This window comes from Prunus avium, chromosome 7, assembly GCF_965620075.1.
Source record: "Prunus avium chromosome 7, drPruAviu1.hap1.1, whole genome shotgun sequence".
NCBI classification, from domain to species: Eukaryota; Viridiplantae; Streptophyta; class Magnoliopsida; order Rosales; family Rosaceae; genus Prunus; species Prunus avium.
This window is the reverse complement of record NC_142290.1, coordinates 897,720-920,607: the sequence shown is the minus strand read 5'-3', so window position 1 is coordinate 920,607 and position 22,888 is coordinate 897,720. Positions and strand designations below refer to the sequence as shown.

At 37.8% G+C, this 22,888-nt stretch overlaps 1 protein-coding gene and 2 non-coding genes across 3 annotated transcripts; 2 read left to right on the top strand and 1 right to left on the bottom strand.

Moving 5' to 3' along the window:
• Positions 1-10,685: 10,685 nt before the first annotated feature.
• Positions 10,686-10,797, top strand: LOC148292754 (small nucleolar RNA U19). Its single transcript, XR_015825992.1, has one exon. It is a non-coding gene; the product is annotated as a small nucleolar RNA U19 (small nucleolar RNA).
• Positions 10,798-10,846: 49 nt separating this feature from the next.
• Positions 10,847-10,996, top strand: LOC148292753 (small nucleolar RNA snoR138). Its single transcript, XR_015825986.1, has one exon. It is a non-coding gene; the product is annotated as a small nucleolar RNA snoR138 (small nucleolar RNA).
• A 3,656-nt stretch (positions 10,997-14,652) lies between these two features.
• On the bottom strand, positions 14,653-16,912 carry LOC110772739 (uncharacterized). Its single transcript, XM_021977197.2, has 2 exons — positions 15,574-16,912; positions 14,653-15,029 (listed from the first exon to the last, which is right to left on the bottom strand). Exons 1-2 carry the CDS (start codon positions 16,387-16,389, stop codon positions 14,913-14,915), a joined length of 933 nt encoding a protein of 310 aa, XP_021832889.1. The 5' UTR covers positions 16,390-16,912; the 3' UTR covers positions 14,653-14,912.
• Between the last annotated feature and the right edge of the window lie 5,976 nt (positions 16,913-22,888).

The window sequence follows — 22,888 nt, the reverse complement described above, 5'->3', positions numbered from 1 at the left end:
GGCAGCCTGGATCGAGAGGCCCTTTGAAGAAGTGGAGGTCTGTAATGCCGTGTTCGATTATGGGAAAGAAAAGTCACTTGGTGCTGATGGGTTCACTTTATTTTTCTTTCAATCCTGCTGGGATATTGTCAAGGGCAATCTCATGAAGGTAATGGAGGACTTCTATAATTCAGGGATTATTAATGCAGTTACTAATGAAACCTTAATATGTCTGATCCTCAAAAAGAAAGATTCTGTCAAGCTTAAGGATTATAGGCCAAAAAGTTTGGTGACGAGCTTATATAAGGCGGTGTCTAAAGTTCCAGCAACAAGACTGAAAGAGGTGTTGGGTGAAACAACTCATGCTAATCAAGGAGCTTTCGTGAAAAATAGGCAAATTTTGGATGTTGTTTTAGTAGCTAATGAGGCTGTCCAGGATGCCATGAAGCTGAATAAGTCGAGATTGGTCTTTAAGATTGATTTTGATCACGCATATGATCATGTAGAATGGAGAGTGGTCGATGATGTAATGGTAAGAAAGGGTTTCGATGGGAGATAGAGAAGTTGGACAAGGGGCTGTTTACAATCTGTCAATTTTTCCGTCATGATCAATGGGCTATCCAAGGGTAAATTTAAGACGACTAGAGGGGTGAGACAAGGGGATCTGTTATCCCCCTTCTTGTTCAGTTTAGTTATTGATGTTTTGAGTAGGCTCATGGAGAAGGCTCAAGAGTATAACTTGCTTCATGGTCTGTTTATTAGAAGGGACAAAGTGGAGGTTTCTCATCTCCAATTTGCTGATGATACTATTTTTCTTCTCGGGGTTAAGGAGTAATACTGGTTTAATTTTTTGGACTTATTGGACCTTTTTTGCCTTGTCTCCGACATGAAAATTAATAAATCTAAGTGTTCTCTCGTGGGTATTTGTTGCAGCTCTTCTTACCTCAATCGCCTAGCTGGTGGTTGGGGGTGTGCGATGGGGGATTGGCCTATAAAGTATTTAGGTCTCCCCCTCAGTGGTAATCCCAGAGCAATTGGTTTTTGGGACACGGTGCTGGAGAAGATTCAAATGAGACTTCAAAAGTGGAAAAGAGCGTTTCTTTCTAGAAGTGGTAGGTTAACTTTGATTCAAGCAGTGCTAAGTAGTATCCATTCCTATTATATGTCTGTTTAAAATGTCGGCCAGTGTTATTAACAAAATGGAGAAGCTTTTGAGATCCTTTTTATGGGAATGAGTGGAGGAAGGGAAAATGGATCATTTGGTTAGTTGGGAGCAAGTGGCTAATTCTAAGGAGGAAGGAGGGCTTGGAGTGGGTTCTTTGAAGGAAAAGAATGAAGCTTTACGTGCTAAATGGTTATGGCTGTTCCCTATGGAACCTAATTCCCTATGGGCCTTGGTGGTTAAAATTAAGTATGGATATGCTACTACTGGGTGGGATGTTAATCCCGCTACTACGCCATCCTCTCTTAACCCTTAGAAGGATATTTCTGCGGGATATCAAACTTTTTTACAGTGTTGCAGGTTCGAGGTGGGAGATGAGAATAGGGTTAGATTTTAGGAGGATAGTTAGGTGAGGGAGGGGGTGTTGAAGGACATTTTTCCACAATTGTTTGCGCAATCTTCAAAGCATGCCTTATGCATTGCTTGTTTTATGGATATTTAGGTCTTACCTCATAACTGGGGCTTTGGTTTTAGGAGGAATCTGTATGAAAGGGAGACAACTGAGGTCATCAAGTTGTTGGAAATTCTGGAAGGTATCAGATTGTGTGCTACTAAAAGGGATAGGAGAAGGTGGGATCTTGAGGATTCTGGTTCATTCTCATGTAAGTCTTTTCAGTCCTTTTTGCGCAACAAGGGGAGGGCATAGACCTTTCTTCCTTTTTCTCTTGTGTGAAAGGCCAAGTCTCCTCCTAAGGTTAAAGTCCTTGCTTGGTTGGTAGCGCTTGGGAAAGTAAACACTTTGGATCTTGTCCAAAGGAGAAGACCCTTTATGTATCTGTCTCCTCACTGGTGTGTGCTATGTAAGCATTGTGAGGAGAGTGCGGAACTTGTGGAACTTGTGGAGGAGGTTGGAACTGCTTGGGTGATTCCTAAAGGGTGCTTTGATTTTCTTTGTTATGACTATGTGGTTTGGGGATTGGGAAAGCGTGCTTCAACCTTTTGGGGTTGTTTGGTCCACTCTGTTTTCTGGAACATCTGGATGGAGCGTAATGGGAGAATCTTTGAAAACTATGAGGGAGTGAGAGTGAGTGAGCTTTGGGATAGAGTTAAGTTCTGGGCAGCTTTTTAGGCTTATGTTACAAAAGATTTTAAAGACTACTCTTACTCCACAATAATGAGGGATATGGCAACTGCAGTTAAATGATGGCTTTGGTGTGTGTTGTATTTTGTTATTGGGGTTTGTTTTTCCTTGTTAGTTTGGGAGGCGTAGGTGTTGTTTCTTTTTGTTTTTGTGTTGTTTGGTTGGCTTGTGGATGCAACCAGTTGGTTTTGAATGTGAGAGTCAGTTGGCATGTTGGCTGCAGTCACCCATTCATAGCCATTACACCTTATAGCTCCCTAAAAAAACGTAATAAATTACATTTTTCAGTTTGGGATTACAATGTAAGAGTTCATAATCTATTTGAACACTGAGAATGGTCTGCTAACGGCTAATTTAACACTCTACCCCATCTAGAGAAAGAGAGAAGGAGCCAGTTAGCAGAGAAAATCTCATTTTCATCTGGAGCAGTTTTCTTTGTCTTAAGCAATGCCCAACCTCGATTAGTGTTGATTACATATAGCTTATTAGGTTTACATACAAGAGTTTTGGGAAGATGATAATTACATATGTTGCGAAGCACTTCCAATACAGTCTGCCCAGATTCCTTTTGGAAATTAGCATCGCCATCTCAGCATTGCAGTGCCGACACCTCTATGCTTCAGTGTTTGTTAAAGAAATCGACATTGCTTTGCCCATACGTGAAAATGAACAAAACAAAAGAATTCAACCCTTCCAAATATTTGCTAAAAACCCCCAGATTATTTTCTTTCAATTCTGAAAAGGAATTGTATTTTAATTTTCGATCCAAATAATATGGAGTTTGAACTTTGAATTGCAATTTGAGGGCATTTTTTGGTCATAACATTCCATGAGCGGGAAATACCATTTGTGGAGGAATTTTTTAATTTTTAACCTTAATCCATGAGATGGAAAAAAGAGCATTATTGTAGGGAATTTTTTTATATTTTTCACCCTAAACCCTACACAATAAACGTTAGGCGCCCAAACCCTAAACCCTTAAATTCGATTTTTAAATCAATGTTTAAGTGCAAACAAATAAAAAGAGATTTTCTATTTAAACCCCACACTTCTCTTAGTTCACCCATCTTTTAATTTAAATTTTCACAATTTCTAAGAAAACCCCACTATCTTCCTAAATTACCTTTAAATACACCCCAAACTGAAAAAATAAGAAATAAAAGAGATTTTCTATTTAAACCCCACAATTTTCTTTGTTCCCAGCAAAAAAAACACAAACAAATATAACCCTAAACCCGAAATTTAATACTTTCTAGAGAAAGAAAACAACTTTACCTAACCAAGGTGGTTGGTGTGAGTGGTTCGGCACTCTCATTCCTTAAGAGAGGTCAGGGGTTCGATCCCTACTCTCGTACGGAGTCACCACTTTGGCCAACACTTTGCCCCTTACGGGCCGACCCGGTGTGAGTGGGGATTAGTCTAGGTTGTGGTTAAGGCTTAAAGGTGCCACCCATAGTTGGGGCCCATCCAGGACCACCTCATGGTTTAGACCAAAAAAAAAAAAACTTTACCTCTCTTCAAGAACTGTAACTGGAATTCCAACACTTGGGTATTGTTGAGTTGATAATCAACAAGCCTTTCCATCAACTCCCATGCATATTTAAAGAGGTAGGCTCGTCAATTTTCTATGTCTTTAAAAGAGAAGAGTAATCGGGCAATAAGATGTAGAGGAGTTTGTATTTTTCTAAAACTTGATAATGAAGAGTGGTGGGGTGTGTGGGGTGTGGGGTGTGTGTATAGATGTACTAGGGTTAATTATTAAGTTGGATGACCTTTTTTTGTCTTTTTACACAATAATAAAACTTACAGCTTAATGATTTAAGTATTGGGATGAACAAAGAGAAGTACGAGGTTTAAATAGAAAATCTCAATAAAAAAAATAAGGTTAGGTGGAGTGTGGCGACCTAGGAATGCGATGCGTGTCGCTGAAGTTTGCAGCTCCCTACTCCAGGGCAAACATGTGGCATTTTCAAATTACTTTATTCAATTTGTTTTGCAAAATTCATTCAAAATGTAGGAAATATCCAAAAATTATGGGAAACATTTCTACGTATTTATGGGGAATAATACTTTGTAAGGCAAGTAGAATACCAGGTATAGGAGTGACTGAAAAATAACATTAGGGCCTCACCCCTAGATGTGGATGATGCAAATGAAAACACTAGTACATTTTGTAAACCCTACACTCTTATTTGTTCGATCACAATAATCCCGTATCCAAATTTGTATGCCACCGCCTTTTTCCAGATATGTCATCAAAGGAAATCACGTCACGATTAGAGGTGTCAAACGGGTCGGGCCGGCCCATTTAAACTTGTGTCTTTAACTTATTCGTGCTGGGCCGATTCGGCCCATTTAATTTATCGGGCCATGTCGTGCTGTCCCATTTAGTAAAACCATTGATCTCAGCCTGACCCAAAGTCCAAGTCCACATTGAAACGGGTCGGATCGAGCTCGGGCCTTACTTAGGCCCAAGAACCAACCCATTTAATTTGAAATTTTTTCACTTGATTTTTTTTCCGCTAGATAATTCAAATTATAAACAAAAAAAATGTAATTAGAGGCAAGAAATAATGAACTATTTGAAAACATTAATAAATCAAACATCCAAACATACAACATTGCCACAGTCGATAAGTCATTGGTAAATTTATCACTTAGTTTCTTTTTTCTTTTAATTTTATTTTAATTACTCAAGTTTTTAATTGTCATTCCAACTTGGTAATGAAAAAAAATGCAGTAGATGCTGGATCATGTAATTGGTTTTTTTTGTTTTGCGCCCCCAGGTTCTAGAAATCCGAGGTTGAGACCACCACTGTAACATCCCGACCCAATTTAAGGGTTTATTTAATTATTTAATTGTGAAATTACATTTTTGCCCTTCGGTGTAGGGGCACTTTATTCACTTTCTGTTCAGGAAAGATTTTGGGGGATTAAGTGGCACCATTGCGTAAAGCTCGACGATATGATTTCTTAGACATGCGACACACCCAATTCCTAGTTGTAACGAAGGAGCAAAGGTCTAAAAACGAAAAGGACGTAAAGGAATTTTTAAAATTTGTTATTGCTATAGTACCCTATACAGTAGCTGAGGCTCTTTTTATATTTTTTTCTCCTTCTTCCTTCCCCTCCCCCCCCCCCCCCCCCCGACATTTTCTTCTTCTCACTTCTCTTGCAACAGTGACTGTTCGACTTCCTGGCCACTAATCGACGTCATCGTGCACCAGTTGGCCGTGCCATCTTCACGAAAAATGTTCATCTCGTCCTCCTCTACAAAACCCACCCAAAACCCGATCCGATTCATTAACGATGAGCTCGAATTGAAGCTGAGAAAAGGGTTAGGATTTCCAGCAGTGTTCTATCATTTTCTAGTGATTCCGACAACCAAATCTGTCGAGTGAGTTTTGGAAATTCATCCCCTCATTATGTTCTACCTATTTATTTAGTTAGCTTGGGTTAGTTTGGCTGGTGATTTGAAGTTCTCCAATCGCCAAAAACTACTCAAGACACCTACCCACTACAAGCACGTGTGGCGGCACATGGGACCCATGGTGGCGGTTCATAAGGTTCCAAAATAATCCTTATGTCGTCTTGAGCACGACGGTATGCTCAGATTAGCGATAGGTTATTGTTTGACTATCGAACGGAACTTCACATATTAGGCGACATTCGAGTTCGATAGGTTTGGACCGTCCAATCGGTCCCACTTTCAAATATGTTATTCCTCATACTTCTAGGAAAGTGTAGAAATTTGTGGATTGAGAATCCGAGTCTCGGATACTCCAAATCAATGATTCTTGGGTTAGATGAACCGGTTACCGTCCTATCGTGCGATCGGGAGCCATCCGACTGCTCAATCGAGACCAAACCCTCGGGACTTGGTTAGTAGACTTTGTTGGACCATCAGATCGTGACGAAACTTCTTATGTAAGTTTAACTTATTGTTATGGACTAATAGGAGTTATCAGATAACAAATTTGAGGTAGTGGGCCCTGCGAACCCAGTGGACTTAGACATTGGGCAATGTCGACTCAGTTGATGCCTTATAGTAAGTTATAATGGTGAATGGACTTTTGTTCTAAAAATGGCATTTATGCTTTTGAATTTATTAAATATCTATGGATGATGTTTTTGTCAATTTTATTTCCAAGCAAGATGTATTTACATACTATTATTTAGTTATGGCTAGGGATGATTTTAAATGTGTATGTATGTTTAAAATTGATGGCTAGTTTGATAAGTGTGAATTGTTTCACGAATGAATAAGAGGAAGGTTTATTAACAGTTTAGGACGAGGGATTACAGTATTTGGTTATTAAGAAATGGTTTGTTTATTATTTTATTCTCTAGTTTGGCGTTTGATTATTTGTTCTATTGTTTTTTTTAATTTTATGAAAGTGATGAATTATGTATATCCGTTTCTTTATTCACTGAATTATGAATACCAGATTTCTAAATGGTCTACTATGCATATTCATATTTTAGTTTGAGAACATTTTGAAGGATTATACATGGTTGAATCAAGTTACTGGGTTTTCAGATTGGTTTCAATTTTTATAGTGTGACATGAGGATTTCAGAGAATTTATAGTCAATATTATTATCGGTATTTTTTATTATGTTTATTATTATTATTATTATTACTATTATTGTCATTATCATTATTATGTATAAAGGTTTGCATGTTGAGGGGGAAGTGGGGTTATATACATATAATATTGGGATATGGGTTTGTAAAATGAACCATCATATGTACCTTCCCTGGTTTGATATGGATGATAACCACACGTGCATTGAGGTATTTTCCGACGTGTGAGATGTTGATGACCCGGGCACCCTTGGCAAGGTGTGTCGTAGGCCTTGACCGACATTCCGCGCGCGCGTAAGACTTGTTACAGCCGCACTTATATTGAGGATTCTACCGTGCGTGTCTGGAGAGCAATAGTTCCCCGGTTGGACTTCTCATTCCCTAGCCACATGAATATTGAGGATTCTGCCATGTGATATAGTAAAACAATCCTCGTGTTGGATTGTTTACCCCCGGTACATGTTGTGTATTATGATATGTACCTCCCCTGTTATTGATACTTGATATATTAGACACGCGGTAACTCTTCAGAGGTGTGTTGGCATACCGAGCACCTTTGACCGGGTGTACCGAAGGCCTTGACCAGCAGTTTGCACGTGTATGAGGGATATTCAGCCGCACATGACATGTATTGAGGATTCTACCATGTGTGTTTGGGGAGCAATAGTCCCCCAGTTGGACTGCTCATTCCCTAGCCACATAAATATTGAGGATACTGTCATGTGGTCTATTCAAACAATCCTTCGGTTGGATTGTTTTCCCCTGACACATGATGATGGTGTGGGGTGTGTATATATATATATATTTATATATGTGGATCTGTTTCCGAGTTGGGGTTTCTTAGGCATGTGCATGGTGAGTGCTCTGCACAGGGGTGAACATTGTTATGATGCTTAAACGGTGTTGTTTTGCAACATACTCCTTGGATAGGATATGGTTGCAGGGAAGAAATGATTTTGGAAAAGTAATTTGAGTTTCAGAGTAAACGGTTAGTTTTAAAAGAGTTATGCTTAGTACATGTGGGTCTTTACAGGGAAAAGGTTTTGAGTTATGAAACATGGGAAGAAATGAATTTATTAAAATATTTAGTTAATTGCCTTTCTGGAATTTGAAGTTGAGAATGAATCTACATTTAATTATTGGTTTTACTTGGACAATATCTGTATATTTTCCAAATTGTGATATTCCCTTGAAATTGTGGAATCTTGTATAGACATAACTTATGTGTTTCTTAAGATTAATCAGACTTGGAAAAAGGCATGTTTGCCGGGAAGGTTAGTTGTATGTGGTGTACGCTATCTTATGGCTGTTTATGTATGTGGGACTTTATTGTGAAATTGTACCATATTTTAAGTATATAGATTGCAGCTTAGCTTATTTTTAGTTGGACATAAAAAAGAGGTAGCTACAATAAATTTTGCTTACTGTGAATCGTGGCGGATAATTCACTTATACAGGTTAATAGAGCATGACTACAGAAATTTTGAATGTGCTATGTGAGTGATGTTGTTTATTGACAAGAACTATGTGTGGCTTGATCCCTTACTAAGGGGTATGTAGGTAGCCTGGGGTTTCACCTAGGTGCAGCCAGGAAATAAATTATATGTTGGTACTTCAATTTGGTTATTGGGATCAAGTCCTATTTATTAGATTTGTTAAGTTTGGTTTTGAATTTGTCGATGGGCCTGAAGCCCGACTGAAACTTAGGTGAGATTAAATGCTTATTTATATTCCAGTTTTACTGAATGATTTTGGCCTGAGTCTTTAAAACTACTTGCATTTGTGCATGTTTGCTAGTTATTGTATGCTAAAACTAAAAGTTGGGAAGTTGTTTTATTGTTTTTCTACAAGTTAAAAGTGTGGGAATTGTTCCAGTTACAGAGGAGACTCTGCCGAAATTTCGGCATAAATCAATTTGTTTATCCGTTTAAATTGGGGTTAAAGAGTTTTTTCATAAGGTGGGTTCGTCAAAAGTTAGTTGGCGGACGAGAAGCAAGGTTCGTCACGGATTCCGATGGGGAATCAGGGGTCAACCACGTGGAGGCATCATTGTTGTTCGCCTCGTAGGAATGTCTGATTATCATTTTCTACCTTCTACATTTCTTCCATGGGTTGTAAGTTTAATCTTTAGTTGCTCTACATGTTGCAAGTTGGGATATTTCTGTGCTCGTTTGCAGGTAATGTAAATTGGGAGATATTCAATTTACAGGGAAGTTTGTGCCGAAATTTCGGCAAAAGTCGAACTCTTTATGGACTCTTTTGGTACGCCGGACTGCCATGGATTGGACTAAATATTGGGACTATTTTGGATTGGCTTGGCCTGGCATAAGCTGGATAAGACTTGTACTGCATTTGGTGCACAATTGGACTAGGACTAAATTATTATTATTATTTTTTTAATTTTTAAAAAGAAGGCAAGTGAATTTATTTTTTTATTTATTTACTTTTCTTCTTTCTTTCTCTTCTCTTTCATCTTCTTCTTCCTCCCTACATCTTTTTCATCTTCTTCTCCCTCCTCTCTCCTTCTCCTCTTCTTCTCAATCTATTTGTCTCTTTGCTTCTTAATTTTCAAAATTTTATATTCTCTCATTTTCCTATTTCACTATTTCTCTCCTCACTCTCCTCTCTCTTCAATAGCCACATACCCAAACCCCACAATCTAAAATTGGGAATTTGTATCTTTGAGGAGGCTCTTGCTTGGGTGGGTTCTTTGATGGTGAATTGCTTGATGGTTAGCTATTATTTTATGAGGTTCTTCCCCCAATTTCATAAAAAGAAAAAGCCAATTGAATTTATTGATTTATTTCCTTCATTTGGGTTTTGTAGCATACAGAGAGAGAGAGCAGCTGACAGGGATGAGGGTTGGAGGCCATGGCTACGACGAGGTGTGTGCTTAGGTGGGAGATGATGGCTGTGACGAGGTGTGTGGTGGGGTGGGAGGTGATGGTCGGGACAAAGGCATGGAGAGGGGAGGAAGTCGTGAGCGATGATAAGGGGATTATTTGTTCTCCCCCCTTCACACACAGGTCTCAGGAAGCCTAGTTAAGAAGGTGTTTTCGGTGGGCCTCAGATTACTAATCCCATTTAAAACTAGAACCATGTGACAACAAGCATGGGATAATTTTTTATCCAAGCCAATCCAAGTTAGGGAGGTGTACCAAACGAGCCCTATTAGTTTAAATTAGGGCTAAAAGGCTTTTTTAAAAAGTGAGTCCGACATCAATTAGATGCAGGACCGGAAGGGTTTAGGGGATTATTTGTCATGGATTCGTCATGGAAGCAAGATTTGTCATGGATTTCAAAGAGAAATCCGAAACGGATCCTGTCAAATATGAAATATCACAACAATTAAATTCGGTGATGATTCGCATAGGCATAAATAAATAAAAAAGTTATGTTGAATTTGACATAATTATTGACACAAATAAGTTCTATTTTACAAAATTAAAGCAAATAAATTATAAATTATAAAATAGACAAAAAAATACATAGATTCCAATTCGATACCTCTCTCAGTGTCAACCCAGCCAATATCGAATTCTAGTTTGAGGCTTGGGCTTGGGCTCTTTTGTTCATGTCGCTAGTGATTTGGACCAATACAACAATGGCCCTAAATGCACAAACATGGGACATAAAAGTAAATTGCACACATGATCTCTATAAAATCATAAGAAACCCTAGTAGTCCGCAGATGGAGTTTGAAGCTGCGCGAGTGAGTCTCTCTCTCTGGTCTCTGTTACTGAAATTTAGGGTTTGTGATTATATGTTCATGTAGATGCCTCTTTGAGTAGCCCTATGAATTAATTTTGATTTCGTTTATGGCTTAGTTAAGAGGCAGATATGAATTCTGTGTTTTGTGACCGAGGCCTTTTGAGGGGACAATCCGTCTCTTTCTCATCAACTGTCCTCCAAGCAGCCTCACACATTCTCCATTTTCTTTCTTCTTCAATCAATTTCAATTTCAATTTCAATTCATGCTTGCCCTTCGAATAACCAGAAGGCGAGATGCAAATCCGACGCCGTTTGGTTCAGACAGGGGCATATAGTGTTTCGAAGCAATCTGAGGGTGGCGAGCTTTCAATTCTTCATCCTCAATTAAGTTTTTTTATACTTAGCTTCGAAAATGTCTTTTTAATTAATTATTTTCTAAATTTTATTTATATTTATATTTATTATTTTGTTAGTGTTTTTTAATTGCAGACCTAGATACATTGTTAGCCTTTGAGATAAACAGGAAGGTGATGATATGCCTTCCGGTTCAAAACAGAGGCTAACAATGAGATATTTGTCCTGAATCAATTTGAAGGAGAGGAACATTCTAGATTCAGATATTAACTTTCTCTTTCCTTGTATAATTTTTAAAACTCATCCTTTTCTGTTGATTTTGATGGAGGATACATTATGCAGTGGAATCATGTTAAGCTGCAGTTTATGATTGGGCCTGCATTCAATATTGGTCCTTGTACGGTCTTGGGCCTCGATATATCTAGGTTAAACAGTTATATGGACCTTATTTAAAGACCGTATATATGGACCTTATTGTCTTGACACTGGAAAACTATACCAAAGGAATCTTCATGAGTATGAGTGACCCAAAATTTAGTTTTATAGGACCATCTCCATCTAATTGGGGCTAAATCTAATTTCTCTTTTCAAAATACAACTATTCATGTATTGTTTGGACTCAAATAGTTTTTTCCGTTCAACTCTAAAAAGATTTTGTGTTTAATTTTTCTTAAGTTAATTCCATGGTGATTTATTTTTCTGAACATTTTAACATGGAAAATCGTAATTTCAAAAACAAAAATTTAATTCATAAATGATAAAGGACAAGCACACATGTGGGCCGTTCGATTTTTGAGGTGAAATTAGTTAATTAACATTTGGGCCATTGAATTTTATTTTGGGCCGTTCGATTTTTTTTTAAGGTTATTTAATGATTACAAAAAAATCTTGGCCATTTGATGGGAGTTAAGTGTTTAAGTTGTGATTTTATATAAAATAAAAAACAAAAAACAAACAAGCAACACGTGGTTGGTCATGGATCAACACAAAGACTGATTTTTAGCATCAACACATGGGTTGTATTTTAGCATCAACACGTGGGCTGCACTTTAGCATCAGCTTGGGTCCACAAAATTTAGGTTCGACCCAAAAGTTAGGCGGAATTCCGCCTGGATTAGTGCCTGGGGAATTTATGACCGTGAGTCAAATTTTTCTTTTGTGGCCTCCTTTTACTTATCTAAACTCTTGACACTTAACCTCTAACCTAACACTGTAACTTTTAATAAAAATTAAAAATAAAGATAAAAACAAAATCTAATTATTATTAGAGTAAATCTCAGCCAAGGGAAGAGCCATCATATGAGATGCACCATTCAAGACTTTAGTGTGTTTATCCAAATTTCAATTTGATTAATCCAAATCTGGATCGGAACTGAGAGAGAAGAGAGAGGAGAGGAGGCTTTTCCGGCAATGTAATGCCGCCCAGTATGTCGTCGGCCGTGTGTGTAGGGCTCGTCAATGGGCCGGGTGGGCTCGGGTCGGATTTTAAAGAGGAGAGAGCAAATATCGGGCCGGACTGGGCTTTTTTAGAAAATTCAAAGCCCAAGCCCATCTCAAGGCCCGAGCTTGAAAAAGCCCATCGGGCCGGGCTGGGGCGAAATGGGCCTAAAAAATAATAAGCGTAAAAAAAGTTTTTTATTTTATTTTAAATTTATAAGGATGGTATGAATAAATATGCAAATGTTTGATGATGTGTTAAAGAAAGTATGATTATATTTGGTGGTATGATTATGTTTGGTGATATGATATGTTGTTCGTCTTATTATATATATATAATTGTTGTATTAATAAATGACACAAATTAATGTGCTAATCATCTAATTATAAACTAGGAATGAGTAGAATTCAATAGAAACACAATTTTTCAAACAAGTAACACACACACATAAAAATAAAAGAGGGGGATTTGTTATTCAAGTGATGTAATCCTAATCCTAAACCCATATTTATACATAATTATATATGTATGCGGCCTAACGGGCCGGGCCGGATTTTCATGGGCTTAATCGAGCCGGGCTTATGAGCTGGGCCGGACTTCAAACACCCAAGCCCAAGTCTAGCCCAGGTCCAAACGGGCCGGGCCGGGCTTTTTCCGATGGGCCGGGCGGGCTCCCTTAGACCCATAAGCCCGCGGGCCAAATGATGAGGCCTACGTGTGTGTGGTTGACCAGGTCGTTTGATTTTTCTTTAACAATTAATTTTTGTTTTAGATTTTAATTTTATTAAAAGTTAATAGAGTTAGGTTAGAGGTTTAGTGTAAGGACATGTATCAAGAGTTTAGATAATTAATAGGGGGCACACAGAAAATGGTAACATTAGATAAGTACTAGGGGGCCACAATGAAAATTGGACTCGGCCTATAAATGCGTTGGAGAATAAATTTGGGGCTAAAATCCAAAATTTAACATTTGGCCTTTCTATTGGAGATGGCCTAACAATATTGCATTTTGCAGTCATATTTCAGTTAAAAAAAACTGGTTTGCCAAACAATATAATTAAAAAAAAACATTTATCAAATAATATTAAAAACAAAGCATTATTGATTAGTAAACATGCCAACCATCAACCGTTTATAAAATGTTTTATTTCTCTGTACTGTACAGTGTACACGTGGTTTAACTTCGAACACCAGCACAAAGGTGGTTGTTGTCGAGAAGAGTCCTTTGAGGGTCGTAATCAATCTAACCAAATTAGAAGTCACCAAAGATGAGTTTTAAGCCATTATTTATTTAATGTAATTATAAAAGTCGATTCTGGTGGGGGAGAGGCCTTGAGGTTTACTCCAAGCAAACCCAAAAAAAGAAAAAAGATTTCTATAATAATTGAAGGTGTCACCAGGAACATGCATGCATCCGTTGGCCTATCACATCTTCAATTTTGTAATCACATTCGACAAATTGTCACTGTGCATGTAGCTAATATACGCGGGGGTGCTCAAATTCAAAAGTGGGTCATGACTCAGTAACCTCATTTGTTTGGATGCTTATGGTGTTCAATCAATCGCAGTCCCCTTCATGCCCACGGCCACGGGAGCCCCATCAAAATATCTACAAGGGATTTGATTGCAAGAGAGATCTTATTAAGCAATCAGCTGCTTCTGGAGCATCTTGCTTTTGCTTGCTTCTACATCAGGCCAACAATGATTCAAAAGAAATCAAGTTTTTCAACAAAGTTGTGTCAAAATTAAGATTGGCTTATACAAGAAGCAAAATTAGTCATTCAGCAATTAACGGATTTGAGTTGATAGATTGTGTTATTAATGATCTTTTTGTAACCAATGCTTCCGGTTAAATTTAATTCTTCTTAATCAAGATTTAAAAAATATAAAAAAATAGCTAGTGTTGGCTTGCCAGAAATTTTTTAGGCTTATTGAAAGAGATAATGATGTTTTGAATATCCCTACCCTACCCTACCCATACAAACTATTTTACATTATATTTATTTATAAAAATCAGAGAATCTATTTTAGGATAAGGATTTTTTTTTTCTTGTAAAAGTTAAACTTAGAATCTCTGTCTCCTTTTCTTTTTAAAAATTTTTCTTTCATTTTAAAAATGTAACTTTTTATAAAGGGTAAAAATAAGGCAAGCATGAACGAGATTTGTAAGTATCTAAGCGCACGATTGATAATTTTTTAACCACATGGGCCATTTTATTATTATTATTATTATTTATTTAAGCGATAATCTCGATAGTCTCTAAACTAAAAGGAGGGGAATTCGAACATTACACGCTCTCAATGCATCACATATGTTGCCAAACTAATAGACAGTAGGGAATCTAAAATACAAGCGGGATTCAGAATCTATAGAAGCATCCCATGCAGTGTACAAAATATTAATTGACTTCGCTTAGACCAAAAAAAAAAATAAATAAATAAAAATATAGACCTTATATATATATATATATATATATATATATATATATGTATATATATTATTTAATTTCAGCACTCCATGGAATGGAGAGGAGAGGTGTTCATAGACCAGTATAGTGGCCACCAAATGTGACATGAGCTCTGGTGATGGGTACCCCTCTAACAGCTGAAAATGCTTCGTTGAATTTGGTAGCATGCTCAACTGCCTGCTTAATCCTCTGCATTTTCACAAGTGGTATTAGATTGGGTCAGCTCCACAATTCATAAGCTACAACTATATGTGGGCAAAAATATGAATGTAACATCACGTGACATGCATAACATTTTGTTATTATGAATTTATTATCTTTATAAGAGATGGAAAGATTAATAACAAGATTTATTCGTGTCGAATTGCTTAATGGTTATTAATACTCGTCTCATGTAATTTGAGAGGACGTTTACATGAGACGACGTCGTAAGCAGTCGTTGTCTTCTTTCATAACACATTTTTCAACATTCACAAATTAACATCACTCATGTATTCATGTCGGATTTTCTGTTTAATAGCAAATCGAATATTGTAAGAGCATCTACAATAATAGTAACATTGCAGTAAAAAAACCTTATATGCAACTCATATTTACCTGAAATATGAGATCTAATGACTAGTAATTAATTAAAACAAAAGTAAATAACAATAAAAAGCTAACATCAAGAAATCAAAAAAGGTATGTAATGGGAATTTGGATAAATTAATAAAGTTGGAGAAAATTTGCTGACCTTGTTGTCATCATTGTAGATCTGGAAGCGATTCTGGTTCTGTTGATACTGTTTGTTTCTCTGCTGGGTACCAAAAAACAGAACACAAATAGTAGCAGCAGCAAAACCAAAAGAGCAAATAGCTCCAATCCCAGTTAAGCTCATCTTCCAGATGTTGTTGCTGTTATGATCCCTTCCATTCTTGACCAACTCATCCTCCTCCTCCTCCTCCTCCTCCTTCTTGGTGTCATCTGAGTCGAAAAAGTTGTTGTTTTTCTCACCAATTTTCATTCTGGGAGAGGTGATCTTGCTCTCAATAGAAGCAACAACAGCAGCAGCAGCAGCAGCATCAGTAGTTTGATGCTGCATAAATCTTGGTGATCTGCAGGTAGGAGACTTCGGTGAGTCCATTTTCATGTCGGCAAATTCATTTTCCCAAGTTTTCTTGAAGTAGACTTGGGAGAGTTGTGTGTCTTGATCATCAGCTTCTAAAGCTTTTGCTTTATAATTAGTCTTCTCATCAACTAGAACCCTAGCAGCAGGGACTTGTTCTTCTTCTTCTGAGGCCTTGACAAAGCTTGGAGGTAGCTCCAATTGAATTGGAACAGGCACAAGCTGATTAGGCACCCTTGAATTAATAAACCCTTGTGGTGGAATTGGTGGTGGTGTCTCAATGAGTTTTCTTGAATTGGGTGATGGGATTATGAAGTAGTTCATGTTGAAAACACTTTTGGAATCAGAATATGCCTTGCTTGAGAAGATCCTTTTCTCTTCTCTCTCTTCATGGAAATCAAGAAACCCATCATCAGGGAGGTACTCCCACTCATCAAGATCCATCTTTTTTTTCCTTCTAGACAAAATTTTGGGATATTAATGAAATTAGATGATCAAAGGAGGAGGAGGGTGTTTGCTAAAAGTAGGAAACAATTGGGAATTTAATTCAAACTTGGGTACTGTTGTTGAATAATAATTGAATCAAAGATGGTGGCTTTGATGGAGTTTTGTGTGGAAATGAGTGGGAAGAGGGCACCCCCCGAAATGGTGTGTGTGTCCGCTTGCTCTTGGAGTGAAGAAGATTGATTCAGAAGCGGGGAGGAAGATATTGACAAGGTTTGAGAGTGCTTATCCCATTCTAAGGGACCCACCAAGGAGAATCGCCCTTCCTTCCTGATGGGATTTGGTTGATATTTCTTTCCATTACTATAATGTAACTTTGGTTAGGAATGGAGTACAATGTTCATGCTCACAATAGGATGCCAAAATAGCTCTCAACTTAAGGTTCTGTTTTTGATCTCCTTGTGAACACTTTTAGAGAGAGAGAGAGAGAGAGAAGACAGCGAAGTTTTCACTCATCCAAGGGAGATTCTTTTGGTAGTCTCACTCTGCAGAAGGGAAAGAAAACTACAGTGTCGGTAGCTTGTTCAAGTTTGCTTGGAATGACTATGATGGGTAGTTTTTAAAGGGTGGAAAAGGGCAAAAAGAAAATTAAATGAAAGTGACAAAGGGGAGTACAACTGTCTTTGGGTTGGAATCTTTATTTGGTTCTTTTAGTTATTTATTTTTATTACTATATATCTCAAGAAGTAGGACTTTTTTTTGGGTTTCCCAAGGTATCCCCAAGTATGGCCCAGGCCTAATCCTTAGAGGTATTGTCGGGCACATATGCGGGGACTTCTCCCAAGAAAGTTTTTTGCATCCACAAAGGCTCAAACCCGAGACCACTTGATTAAGCGACCAAAGTCCCTTCCACTCTGACCAATCTTCATTGGTGAAGTAGAACTTTTCAATACTGCTCAATTTTGATTACAATATATTTGAAGTTGGGGTGTGAAGTGTGGGATGGGGAGAACATGTTGGTGGTGGGTGAAATAGCCTTTTTTTTTCTTTCAAAACTTTCTTTAGTTATTTTATTTTTGGCAAATTACAATAATTATTATTGTAGTTTATTCGAATTTTCACTTTCATCGTTGTAAATTGTAATTTTACTTTTTACATCGTTAGTTCAATCTTTCATATGATATAAGAGTGAGAGAGGGTGACCAAGCCCAACAAGAAACTACGTGGCCAAAGCCCAACGCGCATAGCCCCCCGCAGGTGGAGAGAGACTTACTTGCACCGGGGATAGGGCTACAGTCCTATCCCCCTCCAATCGCAGCCCGCCACTTGTCCATTTTCTGACAAAATTGGACACGTGGCGGGCTGCGATTGGAGGGGGATAGGACTGTAGTCCTATCCCCGGTGCAGGCAAGTTTTTTTCCCGCAGGGGTGGGGTTATTAGTGCCAAAGAAGGGCCCACAAAACATTTTATTGACGCTTGTTCTTCACTGAAAGGAAGGACACACGTCAGACCACCACCGATCACCCAATCAAATGATGCCAAGTCATCAACGAGGAAAAAGACAATAGAAAAGTCCAACATTTCCTATATAAAAGGAATTACTTTCCACCTTGAAAAAAAAAAAATCTCCTCCGCACTTGACTCCGTTTATGTTTCTTTTTCAAGAAACAAGAACCAACAACCACCTTACTACTGGCTGGAAAATATATACATAAAATGGATGGAATTAGAGGAAACATATAACATTATCTAGAAAATGCAACTTAAATGGGAGGGTTATTTGTGTCATTCTCCAACAAAGATTTATGATGCATTAAAAAAACTATACGTACACATGGCAACATATAACATATCAAGTGATTCTCCATATGGTTCTAGAGAATCTATGAATTCATAGGAGGTTAATGCTTTTACAATTTTACAATATGTTTATAATTCATAGGAGGACAATGACAAATTTAGGCCCAAACAAAATCGATAATATTGTTATTACATGGATAAGTACATCTAAAAGAAATATGCAGGAAATTGGAAATTTTTATTATTATAAATTGTTTAGACGTCTTAGATCACCATAAAATATTCTAACATACCAGTTTCAAAGACAAATTATATAATTGTTGCATCTATTGATGTCAAAATGTAACTTACCTCTTTCTATCTTAAAGGACATAGTGATCTATGCCAAAAGCCAAAAGTCAAGATCATATCATTTTTATATTATATCAATTTCACTATATATGTATGGAAATTAAATACAAAGCAAGTAAACTTCTAGTTCTAGTACCCGAGATTAAGGAGTTTTGCTTGCGAGCCCGTTCTCCGACCCCAAGACGAAGACGTCTCTCTCTCTCTCTCTCTCTCTCTCTCTCTCTCAACTTCTGTCACACACCTTTCTCTCTATTTTAAAAAAACCTAGCCACATTCTAGTCCCCTTTCTCCTTGTCAACAACCAACCGCAAGGAAGCTAAGGGGGTGGTGGCCACTGCCCCTCCTCCCCTCCACCCATCTTCCCCTTTCTCTCCTCATCTCCCCTTCTTTTTCTCCCATCTTTTCCCTTACTCTTATCCCCTCTTCTCCTTCCCTTCCCCGCCTCAGATAGTCTAGATCTGTTTGGATCTAGGTCTATTTGTCTGTTTGTTTTGTTTAATTGTTTTTGCAGTGTTCTAGGTGACTAGTATTGTCTTTGTCTCGACGGCGGCGATAGTAGTGACACTAGATTGTCTCTCCTCAGGAGAGTTGTGATACCTGGTGACTGATGTTTTGTCTCTGTTTTAACGGCGGTGGCAGCAGCGACGCTGGTGATAGTTGTTGGGATGTGGTGCTTTTCTTTACTCTGCGCCGACCAAAGAACTATGCTTGGTCATATGAGGTTTTCTTTGTCAGGTTCTGAGTTGAAGTGTAGTGCTTCTCATGGGTCCTTTTACTGTTATTTCTGTGTTCCTCCTCCGTGTTCTCTCCTGGTTTCTTCTATAGTATGTCTTGCAGTTTGTGTGGGTGTCAAAGGACTATGATTTTGCTCATAGAAGGCTTCTTTTGACAGTTAGGATATTCTGCGGGCCTCTCCTATGAGTTTACTATTTGGAGTTTCTGTGGTCTTCTTATGTGGGTCTACTGTGTTGGTCTCTAGTTGCGGTTCTCGTCATAGGTCTTTGTGTTAGTTTTCGTTTTTGATTTGTTCTTTTATTATAATGGTCCAAAATGACCTGAATTGGACTCTCCTGTTAGTCCATAACATGTGTGGTACTCTTTCCTCCATTGGAGTTTGTCCCATGGGGTTGTCCTAGGAAGGTTTTAACGAGGCCACTGTATTATGTTGCTCTTTGTACGTCTTTGGTTTTATGAATGAATTCTCTTTCTCAAAAATAGTACCCGAGATTAATTTGGCCAAATTAATTAAGAATGAATATTTGAATAAAGAAAGAAATGATTTTCATGTAATTGATACAAACATGCTATAATTGAGACAAGGATTGTCATATAATTACTTCGATCAAAGGATACTACATTGGAAAAATGCATGACTAGAGTTAGTTAATCATTTTCTTGAAACTCATAGGAAGCCATTTTATAAGAAATAAGAGGCGAGTTGAATGTAAAGTACTATATCTAATCTATTAATAATGGTCACTATTATTCGATCCAAAAAAAAAAATTACAATGGTCACTATTCAAAATAGCTCATAGAACCCATGAACACATGCAAATTGGTGAATGACTATAGTGATAACCTAAGATCAGTCCCTTGAATTGACCCAAATTTTTTTTTCTTCAGTCCCTTGAGGATGGTTCGCCACTGCACGTTGAGTCCATGCATAAAACATTCTAATTAAATAACCATCCATAAAACAATCTTACTACCACTAATTAATATTAAAAGAAATTCTTAAGGAAATCATCTGAAATGAACAAACATGAACTGAGTGAATTAACAAAGTAATTAAATATTATTATAAATAAAGAATACATATAATTTATTATAAAAGTATAAAAACTATATATATTTACTACTTACTAAGGTAATTACCTATAAATATACATATATAAACTAAGTAAACTGTAAAAATGTTTAATTTTCTTTTAAGAATATGTACAGGCAGTGGCGGTGCTGTGCACAGGGCAGGCTGGGTGCCAGCCCAGCCCAAAATGTTTTTTATAAAAAAAAAATCTACATGTGTTATAAGCTCAGCCCAAAATTAAAAGTAAAAACTACACATATGCTGCCCATCCAGGTGGTCCCATATCTTCTCTGTCATTCTCTTTTGGCTATTGGACTTCTTGTTTCTCTCTCTTTTTTCTACCCGACAATAGCAACTTATTTCTTCCTCTCTCTTTTTTTGGGTCTGTTGAGGCCCAAAAAAGTCACGGGAAGCCCAAAGACATTTAAAGCCCAATATAACATATAACGCTGGTCATGCGTTAATCCAAGCTGTATTTTGGGAATTAATTCATTAAATGAATAATAGTGTCCATGCCATGCGAAGCTAATAATACATTTTTCATATGTCAATCACTTATCAAGCTCACATGAACCCAAGTCATGTGGTTTACTGGGCTTGCATGAGGGATTGTGGTGTGGAAGGTTACGGAGGTCCACAAGGCCCACGAAAGCTTTTGGATAATGGAGACTTTGGGCTAGCTACTTGGGAGAACCAAAGTCCAAGCCCATTACTTAGAGTTCTCCAATGTGGGTAAGCAAATGAGATATTTTTCAAGCACTTCCTTTTACCCATAGGAAATAATCATTTTCCAAATGCCTAGCTTTACCCGTTGGAAACAAACCTTTTCCAGCACTCCCTATTACCCACTGGAAACAAGCCAATTCTAACACTTCCTTTTACCCATAGGAAATAGTCATTTTCCAATGCCTAGCTTTACCTGTTGGAAATAAGAATGTCCTAATGCTCCCTTTTACCCATTAGAAATAGACTAGCTCCAATACTTCCTTTGACCTATTGGGAACCAAAGAGAGCCTTCCCCTTCTATAAATTGGGAGGCATTGCCCAAGAAAAATCAACATCTCTTGGTTGCTGCAAGCCTCCCAGCAACCATGAGAACTCACATTTCTTCAGCTCCTACAAGCGTTCCAGCAGCCATCAACCCCCTTCTTCAGCCATCGACCCTTCCTTTAGTTGCTCGAGCAACACAACAACTTTTTGCTTTGGCTGCTGCAAGCATCCCAGCAGCCATCAACCCTCTTCTTCAGTTATCGGCCCTTCATTTAGCTGCTGGAGAAGCACAACAACTTCTTGCTTTGGCTGCTACAAGCATCCCAGCAGCCATCAACCCCCTTCTTCAATCATCACACCTACTTCCTAGCTGTTGCAAGCACCCTAGCCATAACCTCCTCCTCTTGAAATCCATCATCTTCTCTATAAAGCCTCACCAAGCATAACTCCAAGCTTTTCATTCCTTCCAAGCTATAAACACCATAGCCTTAAAATCTCAAGCTTTTCATCTCATCTTCCTCTTGAAACTCTTAAATTCTCATAGTAATAGCTACAAATAACAAATTATCAACACCCAAACTCAAGCATATCCAACACCAAGCCAAGCACATGCATTCTCATTTGCTAAACTTGTGGATCTTTAGCTCCCACACTCCAAGCTCTGATGCCAAGCTCATATAATCTCATATCAACATCAACAAGTCATCTTTAACTCTTCGTCAAGGTGCCGGAAACATTAGCAAGTCATCTTCAACTCTTCTTTAAGCTGCCGGAAACATTAGCAAGTCATCTTCAACTCTTCGTCAAGGTACCGGAAACATCAGCACCAAACACACAGCCGCTGGAAGAAGAACAGAGTACTCCCCTGGGACTTGCTTCTCCCTCGGGATGCTTTGGGCTTAGTCCTCGCTAACTCAGAAAAAGGGGCAACGAAGGCTTGATTCACCACTCTATGTCGGTCCAAGAATCAACAAGCCCGGACGAGCATTCCGATGGAAAAAGACCCCAACAGGGTCAAATTCTACCTTCATTAGCTACATCTTCCATTATCTTGGGTGGGCAACTTGGTAACAACATCTTCTCCTCTCCTTTTGTCAACAAGTATTATTCTCATTCTCTTCTTTGCTATATATCTTTAATTATAGTTTTAATTTAAAATTGAGTATTCTAGGGTTTAATTAAGGATGAATTATAATTTTTAGATTTTGTTTAAATTAATTAGGCTTTGATTAGGGATGAATTATTCTAGGGCTTTGATTTGGGATTAAGTTAAAATTGAGTATTCTAAGGTTTAATTAGGGGTGAATTATAATGTAAGTTTTTATGTATGTAAGTTTATTAATGAAAGTCACTCGTACCGTCGAGTTTAATATGTAAGTTTTGTCCAACCGGCTTTTGAATCCTGGAACCACCACTGTGTACAGATTCTCACATGACTAGTTAAAGTTTGTCTACCAAAAAACTAGTGTTGAAGAAGAACGTCAAAGTTCAAAGTTGAATTTAATCAACTAATGTGGGAAAAGAGTACAATAGCACACAAATTTTGTGC